General features: G+C 37.9%; 2 protein-coding genes across 12 annotated transcripts in view; one reads left to right on the top strand and one right to left on the bottom strand.

Moving 5' to 3' along the window:
- The window catches only part of NINJ2 (ninjurin 2), a 307,674-nt gene that overhangs the window by 127,526 nt on the left and 165,690 nt on the right, over positions 1–14,458 (bottom strand). The window lies entirely within an intron of this gene.
- The window catches only part of WNK1 (WNK lysine deficient protein kinase 1), a 107,348-nt gene that overhangs the window by 50,210 nt on the left and 42,680 nt on the right, over positions 1–14,458 (top strand). For all 11 annotated transcript variants that reach the window (XM_049822631.1, XM_049822627.1, XM_049822630.1 and 8 more), the window contains exons 5-7: positions 11,186–11,274; positions 12,699–12,918; positions 13,143–13,479. In XM_049822631.1, the coding sequence (XP_049678588.1) occupies positions 11,186–11,274; positions 12,699–12,918; positions 13,143–13,479 (646 nt within the window). The remainder of the gene's footprint in view (positions 1–11,185; positions 11,275–12,698; positions 12,919–13,142; positions 13,480–14,458) is intronic.

Below are 14,458 nucleotides of genomic sequence, written 5' to 3'. Positions count from 1 at the left end.
AAAAAACATTGGAAAAAAATCAATGGAAAAGTAGGGGGAGGTAACCTTCAAACAGAGCAGGTAGTCTTTTGTTAAAGTAGATACTGAAAGGCCATAAAACTTCAACCAAGCACAGGATATAGATTAATTGTAAGAAAGGGCAAACTCTTTCTAACTGTATTCGTTGAAAGAAGAAACTTCAGGTACTTAAGTATCAAATGGAAAAAAATTGCACATCAGATGCAATTCCTCTGCATCACACTGAATAGACTAAAGATTACTTAAGCTTCTATCACGTGCATCTTGTAGCTGTTCAACTCGGTTGCGAGCATTTTGCTGGAACGTCTTTAAGAGTGAAGAATCTTCCTTGGTGGAGGTTCAGTCACTGACTCATGAATTCAGAAATATATAGACTTAAAAATGGAAGATGGGAATTCAAGGTTTTGAAGCATTAATATCTTAAGAAGCTTTACGTGTTAGATTAGAAGTCCTGTTTAAGAAATTACATTGATCTAAGTAAGGAAAAGCAGGCATCAGCTTAAACACTGAGATAAAACATGCTATATGGTTTGCACAGCCAGGACAGATGATATCTGAAGTTGGAAGGAAAAAGGCTCATTCAACTGAATTCCTTTCTAAAAGTAGCTCACTTTTACAAGTTGATCTTAGAGGCATTTGTACTATTCAGCATCAAAAGCTTCTAGATTACAGCTAAAACTGTTTTGTCAATATTGGTGTTGTAAAACAAACTTGGTTTGAAGTGAAAGGAGGTATTTCTTATTTATCTTACTGCGGAGTCTGGAATGTATCTCTTAGCAATTTTGAATTGGATGTGATTTCAAAATGATCAGGAATTAAAAGGAGGGGAGGGGTGTGAGCTTCAGTTGAGTTGCATAAAATCGAGATCTAATGTATTTTTAAAATCTGAAATCCTAAAATTTGGTTGTATTGCAGTTTCCAAATGTGTTTTTTAGAAACCTAAGTAAGTTCACAGAATAGTGAGTAAACAATGTATGTTTAAAAACTAAAAAAGTTCATTATCTGTTAAGGATCAGGCCTCTTAAAACTGTGATACCAAATCTGTTTAGCTCTTACATTAACTGAGGTTAATTTAACTTAACAAGAAATGGGAAGGTGGCTCTTCTTAGGAACAGGGAGGTGGTGAGTGTTTTTAAAATGCCTGCCTTTGCAGCGTGATGAGAACCATTAATGAATCACTGAAGTATTACTGTGGGGAGACCGACAGCTAAATGTTATTTGTCGGTATAGTGCTGCTAGTCAAAAATACTGACACTAAGAATGCATGGGTTACAATTTCTTGTCCTGCCAACTGTACTGCTATAGTTGCACAGGGGTAGGAATGGGGTAAGTCCAGGAAAGTTTTAGTCTTGTGGAAGCTCACAGGGGTGCTGAGCAATAATAAGTTATTTTGAGATTATTATGGGATTCATAAGCCAGAACTCCACCAGAATTTTACATAAACCCTTTATAGTTACCTCCAGGTTACTCAGAGCTATTGCCAGAGTAAGCAGTGATGTGGGGTACATATGCCTGTTTGAATGCTTTTGCTTGTTCCTGTATTAAAAGAGTGGAAGTCACAAGTTGAATGTGATTTTGCAGATACAGTTTATTCCCAAATATAGAGACACACAACATGCTAAAATGTATATATAAGAAACTATGTTGCTTATTGTGCATAATCTTTCTATGCTAAAGAGAAAAAAGGCTGTTGCTTCTCTGTCCAGTGTAAGTATTTAGAAGCTTCCTAACACTATGAGCTTGTGACTCTGTTTTAAGGTAAACTTCTTTGAGATATATTTCTACCTTACCATTACCACTATCATAAAGTTCTCTGCATAGCAGGGATACTTTTTAAGACCACCCTCTGAAACTGTTGAATCTTTTGGTACACAAATAGATGTCCTTCACTGCTATTAGAATAGGTCATAAAATAAGAGACGATGACTTTTGGTGCATTGTCTGAATTGTGCACTATTTTTGGTGTTTGCAACATTATCCTAGGCCTTTTAGTAGGTTTCTTCTTTGAAGGGCTTGTTCTGGTACCAAATGTGTTTTGTGGCCCATGTTGGATCATTCTTTTAAATTCAGTTCAAAGTCTCCTGGAACTAATCTGTGGCTTTTACATTACTGTTGCTGTACTTGAATTTGAAAATGAGTATTAGATGATGTTTTTCTATTGGAATGGTAGCTGATTAAAGCAGAGAATGCAACTAATATAATTTGATTTTTTAAAAATGTATTTTCCATACTGAAAATAGAAGAAAGACACTTTTAGTATTGTGTCACTGTGGCATTTCTAAATTTATAGCACTGAAATGTGTGTCTAGGCATGTCTGTATTTTTTTGAAAGCCATTTCTAAGCTGAAGTCCCAGTAAAGCAAAGGGTCATTCAGCTAGCTCAAAATGTTCACCACTGCATATTCTTGTTTGGATGATAGAGGCAGCATCCCTGCTTCCAAGCGTGAGGTTGAAGAACTGTGCACGATAGATTAAACTGATCTTACCTTTACACTCTTGTGCAAAATAAAAACTGAAAAGTTAGCGCCCAGTCTACTTGTCCAATCAGACTTTACTGTTTCAGAAGAACTTCTGTCCTCATACTGTGTGTTTCTAAACAAGGCCCTTTTCACTGTTATATGCACCAATATCCTAATTGTTTGCCAACTACACACTGAGGAACTGTGTCCTGCCTTGTAGTTATAAAATCTCCTGTTCTAGACTTTGAGTAATTTCTTCTATTCATTAGAATTGCTGCAGTTACCATAGGTGCTATGATTAATTAATCTACTTTTTAACTAAAACCATCTGCTTAGCTAGTCATAAGGGCTTCAGATTCTTAGGACTTTTGAAATAGGTTGATATTTTTATTTACCTGGAGGCGCTGAAGTACAATGGACTTTAATGTCTAAAGTAAAAACTTAAAATGCCTTGTGCTGGGCTAGATAATTAGTCAATGGGGTAGTTGTAAGGCATGGTGTATACTCAGCAGTAGCGCATAGCATAAGTTGCACTTCAGTATTATCACAAATACAGTAGTTTTTTGCTTTGTTACAGCCTTTTACTTGAGAGTGCTGGAAAGGATTGCAGCCAACGATTTCTAGGAAGAGTTACGTCTAGTTCTTGTTCAACCTTAACTGTGTGGAAACAAAGCAACAGAACTGTAGCCTACTATATTGGTTTTGTAAGGCTTTTAATGCTGTAAATTCTCTGGCTCTAATAAGTAAAAATACAGTATGGAAACACCGGCAAAGAAGTTGGTTAAGCAGGCAATGTAGTGTCCTGTGGCTCCTGGACTTGGATATCAGTTGTAGAATACAGATGTGGAGCTGATAGTGAGCAGTGATGGCTAGTCAAATGAGGAGTCTGTTTTATTCTTTTCACCAAAGATTATCTCATACAAATGACTAGCTGCTTCTTTTACGCAACCTCACAAACTAGGAATAAGCAGTTAGTATGGGTGTGTCAATCAAAATACAAATATACTTTGTGTGTAACAACTTTAATAATGTGTGTTTGGGAATCTTTTTTTTACTGTTGTGACTGGCCTCTTGTTTTTTTTATTAATGCCTCAGAAATTGTTTGAGAGTAGGTGGTAAATTGAGGAGGAAAAGAGTTTCTAAATAGTGGTCAGTCAGGTTGCAGCAAGCAGGCCTGTATAAATACTATAGTGCCTCTATTGTCTTTAGAATGTGTTTGTGAAGTCTGGGCATACATGGTTATCTGTTGCAAGTCATGAAGACAGCTGGTCTGGAGAAATGTAAGAAATATGGGACTTAGATTACTTACACACCTTCATTGCAGAGGGTGAAGACCAACTGGTTAAGCTATTTCAGTGACATAGAGCTCTCAAATAGCTGAGATATGAATCTTGATCTGGATGATGGCAGATCAGTCAAGCTCAAAACGTGCAATCATTTTTGATCATAAGAGAACTAGGCCTGTTCTAGTCTAAATAGTGCCTCATGAGCTAACTAGCTTATTGGAAGCTTTCATCTGCTCCTGCTGCTTGTATTGCAGTAATGCTATTTACTCTGTTAGAATACTGATCTGGTGCAGAGCTTATTCTGCAGGATCTACTGATTTAATTCTTGGCAGAATTATCAATTGTCCAGAATTAATTGCTATGAAAATACTGAAATCAGAGAAGCTAAATTTTCACTTCTGTTAAATGCATTCCATTGTTTTAAATTTTTTCCCCTGCGGTCTCAATTACTCTGCCTTGCTTTTTAACAAGAACAATAAAATCCATCTTCTGTAGGCAACCCGTATCTCTTTTGAACTGAGTAGATCTTAAGCTGAAGTCTTCTTTTCACAGTAGGTATTCGATTGGACTGGGATGAGAGCTATCACATGGTTTTAGGTGTATCCTGTGTGAAATAGGGAACTAAATCTGAAAAATTGTTTCTAGAACAGACAACAGGATTAAGATGAAGGATTAGAGGAAAAGGTGGTGAAATGGTTAAATGCGTTGGTTTTGAGGGCTGGGTAAATAACTAATAGCAGGTGGTGAAATTTAGAAGATCATGGGGTAAACCAATTTAAATGCCATATATACCATTGCCTGGAGGCTTCTTTGAGATTATGGGGAAGGAGGTAGGATCATTGGCTTGTTTTCCACTGGAATCATATGTTCTGTCTAAATTCCTGGACTTAATGGTTTGTGGCAGCCTGGGACTGGCTCAAACTGGAATGGTAATAACTTAGCAAAAAGAAAATATAGAGGCTTTAATTACTTTGTTTGTGTGATTTGACTTTGCTACTGATTCTATTAGCGTCTGCAACATTAGAACATTTTGTTTGAGATTAATCAGTTACGGTAGAATTCCTTTTAAGCTCTGTAGTTATAGCACCTTTGAAAAGAGCCGAGCAAGAATTGTGCTTAGACTGGGACAGGTAGACTGTGTTTGTTAAAAGCTGAAACATTTAATGTTCTTTGCAGGTCATGCAGTGTACCCAGAAGAGTGTAGCCTTAATTAGGTATGCAAAATGTTTGATTTTTATTCCAGTGGAGTAGATTTGCTTTGACTGCAGAGTCTCTGTTCGGTTTGAGTTCAACTGTAACAACAAAAAAAATTTATAAGCAATGGGAAGCAAAATTCCAACATGCTGTATTCATGATACCAGTAAGCACTGTTAAAACGGAGATGATAATCAACAGCTTTAGCAGTTGATTTTTGGGAGGTTATAAAATGTCTAGCTAAGCAGTTGGAAGGCCAATCAACATAGCAGGATCTTTAATGATCCCTTTTCCCTTGACCCTTCTAAAGTTCCACAGCAGCTGGTGGAGAGAGTTTCTGAAATGCTCAGTAAAGGATCAGAAAGTGTTGTTTTTGCAACATTGTCGTTGTATAGTATAACAGCGCTGGTATAATTGTGGTATACTTGAGGAACTAAGTATGCTATTTTGGGGTAAAAAGTGATCTTGATAATCTGAAGTTGAATTTTATCACAGTTTATCATCACTAGATGGTCAAAAATCCATTTGCTCACTTCACACTTCAAAATAGTGCACGCGATCTTTCTTAGCATTGCTTCTCGTGTCCTTCTAAAAAAAAAACCCAAAAGCCCTGAAGCTGTGGACAACTCGTTTTATTAGTAAACAAGTTTTACAATGGCTGTTTGAAACTAGATATGGGGGGGTGGTGTGTGTGAAGATGTCAGACTTAAGGTTTAGGTTTGGACTCTAGCAAGAGTTATTACAAAATATAACTCTGTGGATTATTTGTGTGTATGTGCCGTAAAACAAGCAACAGTGGGCTTTCTAACTTTGTCCAACAGTTTGAAAATCACCCTCAAATCCTTATTCCCTTACATTAAGCACCCAGTAAAAGGAAAGCAGACTACGTTGCCAATGGTAGCAGAATGTGATTGTCAGGAAGGAGGGAGGTGGAATATATTATATTATCCTAGTGCTGACTTGTGTTTTGTTAGGATTAAATTGTAGTCAGCTGTATATATACTTCTGTAGCTTCATGGAAAGAAGAGGAGAAAGAGCAGCTGCCTTCATCCCCCCCTGTACAAAACTAGTGCCAGCAACCCTGGGTCAGAACAATACGCTGACTGACCTGTTCCCCTCTGTTTAGCAGTGTCCTTCTGCAACAGCAGGAATGAACTGGGTGGTGATCCTACATGCAGCCTTAAACTATTGCAGAAAACCTGGGTGGAGAATAGGCAGAGCAGCCAAGTGGGGGGGGGGGGGGGGGGGGCGGGGACATGCAGGAAGTAAAGGATCCCTGCGCTGCCTCTTCTTCCTCCTCCTTACAGCTAGCTGGGCAGGCAGAAAAGGACATGCTTACCTCTTGCTTACATTGATTCTTTCTATTCAGCATTTGAGTGGCAAAAGCAGATACTAAGCTCAAATCTCTGCAGCCTCATGTACTGGACTTCGAAAAGTACAAGAGGTGTCAAACAGAAAACAATGCTCCCTTTGAACTTTGATGTCTGCTTTCCTTCCGCTGTGCGTTAAGTCCACTGCCTAGTGGATTCCCATCGGAAACTAGCACCTAACTAACTCTTTGGTGTGTGCGGCTCTCTCTTCCTGATGGATTTTACAAAAAGAGAGCTCTGTTCCGTGTTTGTAATTGTTAATTCCCACTGCTGCTGCTCTCACAAGGATTGTGCTAAAGAGGTAAGTAAGAATTTCAGCTCTGTAAAGCGTGTGTGTAGTCACAGGAAAGGATTTTGGGGGCAAATCAGAATTCTTGACAAATCTGCTGAACTGCTTTATGTTTGCATAGCTTGGGTCTTCAGCATTTAAACTTGACTGTACTTTTTTCCCTGTAAAATTTAAATGTAGATTAAAATCCTGAACAGCAAGGCTGGAACACTTATTGCTTCTGCTATTTTCTACCTGTGTTGTTATTCCAAATCTAACTTTTTTTAAATTTAGGACTGCTGAGGGTATGTAACACTTCCTCTGTCTTCGTTTTGGTTTGGTGTGAAAGTTGTACAGCACTGATTGTATCTTCTCTTATGAAGTAAATGATATTTTCAGTATCTCTTGCATTAGAACAAGATGCTAAACCACTGAACCAGTAATGTAGTGGTCTAACTAATGCAAAATACTATATGTTTCTATGCAAAAATTGTGAAGAGCAGTTCTGGGTAGCTTATACTTTGGTGTCTGAAGTATCTTGAAAATCTAGTGGTTTTAAGAGTACCTAACTTGCCTTTAATGGACCAAATAACTATATAAATGTGGATGTTGAATTTTGGAATACACTTTCTTTGCCTGATTAAAATCTGATAAAATCACAAGCTTTACCACATCTAAGATAAGTGAAACATGAAATCTATCCTCAAGCCTAACATGAAGACTGTAAGTATTTAGTTTTGCATCACTTGTGCTTTGTGCTACCTACATATATGCCTATATTTTAGAGGTGCTCTCAAAACGTAAGTGTTCAGTGGGTTTTATTTTAAGCTGGCGCTTCTTTCAAAAGAGGTAGTTCTGCCCTTGTTAGCTATTGCACTATCACTTTCCTCTTGTAAGCCTGAGAGTGCAGCAGTGTAGGGAACCAGACTGGGGAGCTTCATCTCACTAGAAACTGCTGCAGGCTTTTTTGTTTGGATTTGTTTCAAGTTTGATAAACACTGATCTGGTTCATTATGCATCTGTATAAGTGTGTGTGCTGGCAAAAGGGAGGAAATGACATGGGTGTAGGAACGGGAGATGGCGAATAGGAGGCTGTTGCTTTCAGCAGCACTGCCAGTTTATGCTATTTTAGATGGTAGATTGAGAAAATGTTGATGACTTCCATGAGTGCCTGTTATACCTATCTGCACTTTTTTTTCTCCTCTGCAAGAGCTCTTCCTTCTATTTCTTTAGCAAACTCAGAAAAAATGCTAGGGGGATTTGGGTGTTTAGTTCTTATTAAACTGCCACTGGGAAATAGGACTAGTAGATTAAAAGATTTGAGTTGTCCTGTGATTCTTCTAAGGAGTTTGGGGACCAGGAGAGGCATATAAGAGCGTGACCATCTTGCAGTATATGTGGTGAAACCCAGGAAATGCTGAATGGCTTAGTATGTACTTGAGTGCCTTTGGGTTGAGGAACTAATGAATGTATGCTTGGTTGCACAGCTTATGTGCTTTTAGGGACACATCAAGGTTACGTCTTTGCAGGGCCTGGCCTCCCTTTGGTTTCTCTGTGATGGCAGATTAAGGTCTATAGGCAGCTCTGGGTAGAAAAGGGTTCACTGATTTATTGATTTATATCATTCATAGTATCTTCTGCCTTGTTACCTAAAATAGTTTGACACTTCTGTAGTGCTTGGAGGAGGGAAAAAAAATGTTTTTAAAAGCTGACAGTAGTTAAGTGACCTGAACTTCAGTGAAAAGGGTGTTTGGACAGCACTGTATACTAGGCTTAGGCAACCTTTCTCATGGACTGTGGAACAAACTGAGAAATAGGTAGCTGCTTCAACCCAGAATCCTCTGTTGTTTTTAGGCTCTAGTGTGAGGTTCTCCCAGATTTTCTGAGGAGCAGTTAGGAACATAGAAGCTATGCTGGAGGAGGCTGGCAGGAGCTTCTCTTTTTAACTGAACTCTTGGTTTGAAATTCACAAAATGGCGTATTGTAAAATGGCCCTCGTGGAAGGGCCTGAAGATTTTTGACAGGTATTTTCATCTCTTTCAGGGTAGAGAAACACAGTGTAGCAGACTGATTCACTGATTTTAGCTTTACCTTTTCAGGCTTTGTGCAGGAGCAGAGCATGTGGTAAAATAGTTAACAAGAAAACTCATGCTCTGGCTTTGTTATGTTAAGTTGTTAAGTTGTTTTACCTTAGCTTTTGTTTTTCTGAAATGAGATTGTCACAGATCTGACATCTTCCTTCTGGTGCCACGGTGTAAATGAACATACATGCAGGCTGCTGCTATGTCTGGGGCTTGCAGCTATTTAGGAGACTTAGATGTGTTAAACTTTTGCAAATTTAGATACAAATATGTACAATAAGCAGTTTAATTCTAACTATTGCATAGGGTATGTATGTATGTGTATATAGGAGAGCATTTAATTATGTACAGAAACATCTGTCTCTACATATATGAACCTGATGTCCTGCGACCATTTTAAGCTTGGTCATAGTTAAAAGGTGGGTGTCTCTGACTAGCCTGCTATATGAGCAGAGGCACATATAAACAGGTACTTGATGCCAGTAGTAAACACTAGAACTAGTTTTATAAATCCCTATGGGAGTGTAGGGCTCTGCTCCTGCTAGGAAGCTGATATGACCTGGTTACAGTATTAAACTTACCCATCTAAACTTCAGTCTGGTGTCTTATCAGCTGAGGCATTGATCTCCAAAAGTCTTAATGTTCAGTGAAGCTTTAAAAAGCATTAAGCTAATGCTCAGTGACAGACTGTGTTTTGGGGCTTATTCTAGTCACAATATCCTCTTCAGTTCTGTGAATGTCAATTACTAGAATTTCATAAGAGCAAATTTTAGACCAAAGAAATAAATAACCAGAATGCTGTTGTAACAAGTTTTTATAAAGTGAAAAACTGTCTTTCTATAGTTTTTGTTTGTTTGTTTTCTTTTTGGTTTGGGGTTGGTTTTTCCTTTGAAAAATTCCAGATCCAACAACTTTGTAAAACATAATAACAAATAGTACTGTTGTCCACTGAAAGACTGGACTCTTGTGCTTCTCCCAGTTTTGTGTTTGCGTCTGTTAAAGTTGATGTTGACTGTGCCCTCTCCTGGAAGAGTGCAGTAGAGAATATTTTAGATAGTGAACATAAGTCAATAATATACTGCCATGTCTGGCCAAGGGGAAAAAAAAGAATCTAAATGTAGACGAGAATCATTATCATAAGTCTCCCATGTTCAGTTAAATGAAGGTCTGTAGTTGCAAAGGCTCTGGTTCAGAGTCTTGAATCTTTCCGTTTCAAGACTTGTTTGGGGCTGATGATAGAGGAAGGGGAAAGGGTCATGTCTTGATGTCCCCATTGGGTGAGCAGCAGTATCATATAGGATATTGGGAGAAGTACTCACTGGTTAGGACATGAATTATGATGCTCATACTACTACTTCCTTTATGTCTTTATTTCAGATTCTATAGTTTTCACTTTCTGTTTAGTTGTGATTTACCAGTGACACAGGGTCAGATGTATCAAGTGTATGATTTCAGGATTGTTCTGCTTGAAAACATGGACTCTTCATATGACAGAACTTGAACAGGATGTATTCATCCTCTCTTATTCTGCTGTCTTAAATACAGAGTTTGCAGCTAAAAGCTGAATAAAGTAAAATTGAATGCCAGCTTTTGCTGTTGTAGACAATTGTCCCTGAAATAGAGCTTCTGGCCATGATTAAGTGATGAAGTTTGGTGCCCTGCCTGCAATGTTTTGCAGAATTCCCAGATGGTCATATCTCATGGCTTATTTGCTTTACTGATTTGAGTAGCTGATCATACTTAAATTTTGTTTTGCTCTTCCTCTAATGGCTTTAGCATGTATTGGAGAAAGAATTGCCGTGTGTTGTTGAAGGTCTGTATTGCTAAGCTCATTTTCCTCAACTCGCAACAGCAGTGATGCAGGAGTGTGGTTTAAGTATAGTAGGTCTTCTGGGGAGAGCTAAGATACAGGGAAGTCTTTTTTTTTAATTTCCTCTTTTTTCTTCTCTCTCTCTTTTTTTAATTATTATTTTTTTAAAAAAACCCCAAACATTGGACAAGTTACTTAATGATCCAGTCAGATCATTCTGGGCTAATGTTTTTCCTGTAAAATCAATCTATGCCAAAATTAATTCATATAAAGGCATGTTGGAGACATTTTGGGAAGCACCAGAATCCTTTGAAGACTGTTAAATTAACCATGTGGGTTTGTGCACTAGTGTTATGTAGGAAATGTTTCCTTCCATTCTCAGTCCAGTCTGCATACTTGCCTCTAACCAGCATAACTTCCATGGAAACTAGACAGTTCTCCTATCTTAACTGAGAACCTAAATGCAAAAACCTTCTGTTACGGAAGTGTAGCTGAGAAATAGTGGGGGGAAAAAAAAGCTTGCAAAAGTCACTGACAAACAGATGAACAATAAGATTGGGGTCAGATTTCTCTATAATTTGCACTAGTAGGGAATTCAGGCCAGTTATCTATTGAGTAAAAATAATTGGTCTGTAAACACAATCAAAACTTGTATCAAGTGGGCTTTCCAGTTTCTCTGTTGTTACTTGTATGTTCCAGGGTGTCAAGCCAGCCAGCTTTGATAAAGTAGCAATCCCTGAAGTGAAGGAGATTATTGAGGGATGCATTCGGCAAAACAAAGGTGAAAGGTAAGTACTTTCTTTTCACATAGAGATATTACTTGCTGTCTGTGTCTCTTTGCTGTCTGAGTCTCTTATCTGTGATGATACCAGATCCAGTTAGTTCCTGGGGTCTTCTGTGTTCTGATGAGAGTTGGGAAGCCAGTATCACTTCTGCAGCTTCTATTCTTTGGTAGATTCTTATTCAATGACTGTTTTAGAGAAGTAACAGTGTCAAGAAAAGGGCAAATGCTATAGTAACCATACATGCATGTTTATTCAGAAATTATACTGTTTTAATAAAAACTTTGACCTAGTCAGCAAAATAGTGGAGGACATCCTTCTGGGTTCCCAGGTATTTGCATTGTTTCGTTGGTTTGTTATTCTGCAATCCTTTGCTTTTCCTGTCCCTTTGATTTTGTCAGCATTTTATGGCTGATTATTTTGAGGGCTCTTATTTTTTAAATTCTTGCTGTTCATTTTCATCCACATTTTCTGCAAGATGACTTCTACTTGAAGTGACTAACTTATACTATTACAGGAAATCTGTAACTGCTCTGGCTTATTTGTGGGGTTGTTTTGTTTTCTGCTTTTACATAGTTGTTGCTTACTGAATGTCTGATTTGAGAATGCTTCAGCCTTTGCCCCTCCTCTAGCCTCCTGCTATTCTGTTCACAGCTACTTTTGTCAGTTTATGGATATTTATTCATCTCCTTCTATTAACTCGAAGTTTTATATCTGATGGCATTGCTATGTATTTTTAATCCCTGTTCTTTTTCTTAGTTTTAAACAATTTCCTATTTTTTCCTTATTGTAAGTTAGTTCTGTGGCTTGACATCACTTATTTCTTGCCATTTAGTTTAAGCAGTTAACTTTTAGACTACTACTGTTAACGCTGTGTATGTATGAACATAGATCTTTTTTGTACCTTCAGGACAAAGCTTCTAATTATGTCAAACAGAATGCAAGTTGAAGTGGTTCAAAATAGTATAAAATATGAAAGGAATACGTGGTGCTTATCTAGTGCTGAATTTACTAGATGAGGCTCTTGATAAGATCTTGAAATAGACTGAAATACATACTTGAATTACTGTACTGATTTGAGGACTAAGGGTTGTGTGTTGGATCTTAATGTTCAGTAAAACCAAACTGTCTCTTCAAGGTTACTTTTTATTTTAGTTAATGTATATCCTCTTCAGTTGGCTTAAATCTGTTGGTACTTCTGCTGGCCAATGTGTGATTATTTTTTTCTTGTGTACATCTGTATTATTGCATTTTGTTTCTCCACCATGCTTTTAAATAGAAATTTGAATGATGGGCTGTCACATAATTCATGGGAGAAGCGTGAAATGTAGAGAATAAATGTGGGGGATCATCAGGCAAGTATATTCTTTAATATTTTATGAAAACCGAGTAACTGTATGTGCTTTTTACATTCTTCCCCAATATACTAGATATGCTATTAAGGACCTTTTGAATCATGCTTTCTTCCAAGAAGAGACTGGAGTACGGGTAGAACTAGCAGAGGAAGATGATGGAGAAAAAATTGCCATTAAACTCTGGCTGCGAATTGAAGACATCAAAAAACTAAAGGGCAAATATAAAGATAATGAGGCAATAGAGTTTTCCTTCGACTTGGAGAGAGATGTCCCAGAGGATGTGGCACAGGAAATGGTAAGTGTTGGTGGTCTTATAAAGCATTGGAAGTACTGGTGTTCTTCGACAGTGAAATGTAGTCTGTCAGCCTCTGCCTTTGCTGTTGTTAACCATCTAGAAATAAAACAGCTTCAGAAGTCTGTGAATGAGAAGTTAGTGCCAGAGAGTGGTAGCTTATATTGTAGCACTACAACCGTGGCTGTCTATGACAGTCTGAATTCTGTGAATATATCCTCCTTCAGGTGGAATCTGGCTATGTCTGTGAAGGGGATCACAAGACAATGGCGAAAGCTATCAAGGACAGGGTATCTTTGATAAAGCGAAAGCGAGAGCAGCGTCAGTTGGTGCGAGAAGAACAGGAGAAGAAGCTTCAGGAAGAAGGTAGTCAGAAGCAGCAGCTGGAGCAACAGCAACCATCAAGTGCTTCCCATGCAGGGTCAAAGCATCCCCTATCTGTCACTGGTACTACTCCTGTCCCCACTACTTCAGCATCGGTTTCTACACAAGTGGAGCCTGAAGAACCAGAAGCTGATCAACACCAACAACTGCAGTTCCAGCAACCCAGTATATCTATTCTTTGTAAGTGTGTTGGTTTATTTAGGAACTCTTGCACTTACACAGTTCCACCCCTTAAGAGTCTTAAACTTTTGGTGGGTATAGCAGTAAATATCTTAAGATGTTGCTGTCTGCTATTGCTGTCTGCTGAAGAACATTGGCCCACTAGAAAGCACAGCAAAGAAAGATGCGTTCCTGTGCTTTAGCTGAGCCAAGTCTTGGCACAATTCACAGTCCAGTGTCAGCACAAAGTCATTTTACTTTGTTTCAAGTTAATACACCAAATGAACCTGGGTACCTGAAGTATGAACACATGTGCTAGTTTTTGCTGCCTTCCTATAGGGACAGTATATTCTGGCCCTACAGAAGGCTGTATACTCTTGCACTAGTGCGCAGTTAGAGCTATTAGAAACACTTATTTGAATCCCTGTTAACTTACATTTAAGGTGGAAATGAGATTAATGTACAAGCAGTTCTGCTCATAATTTGCTTTCTGAAAAAAAGGTTTTATTTTCTGTTTTACATACTATACATGAAAAGATGAATTAACACTCCTAACTTTTCCTCTTCTGCCATCCCAGCGTTTGAATCAGTATTTGAATAATGATGGTAGATGAGAACTTCCATATTAGAATGGTGAAGTTAGAAAGCAAATTACTGTCTGCTCTGTAGGTAATAGGGATTTTAAATTTACTACTATGCCTACATCAGGTGCATCTGCCAGCCAGCACAACAGACCTGTTTTATATATCTGTGTACAATTAAATAAAAATAATAATTAAAAGCCCCTGAAAAATCATTCATAACAATGTGGAATTTAAGTTTCTGTTCTGGTTTAGCCTTTTATAGGAAGCATAGTTTACTATTAAGTATTTTCGTAAAGAACTCCTGAAATTACTGATTTCTTCAGAGGTTAGGGGAAGACATATTGGTAAGGATGCTGTATTGAGGAAGAAAAAAAAATGTATTTTTAAACTAGCTTAAATATTACAAAACGTAATAT

This window comes from Accipiter gentilis, chromosome 18 (assembly GCF_929443795.1).
Source record: "Accipiter gentilis chromosome 18, bAccGen1.1, whole genome shotgun sequence".
Taxonomy (NCBI): Eukaryota; Metazoa; Chordata; class Aves; order Accipitriformes; family Accipitridae; genus Astur; species Astur gentilis.
Note: the sequence above shows the minus strand (reverse complement) of the source record. Positions and strands in the feature narration are given on the sequence as shown.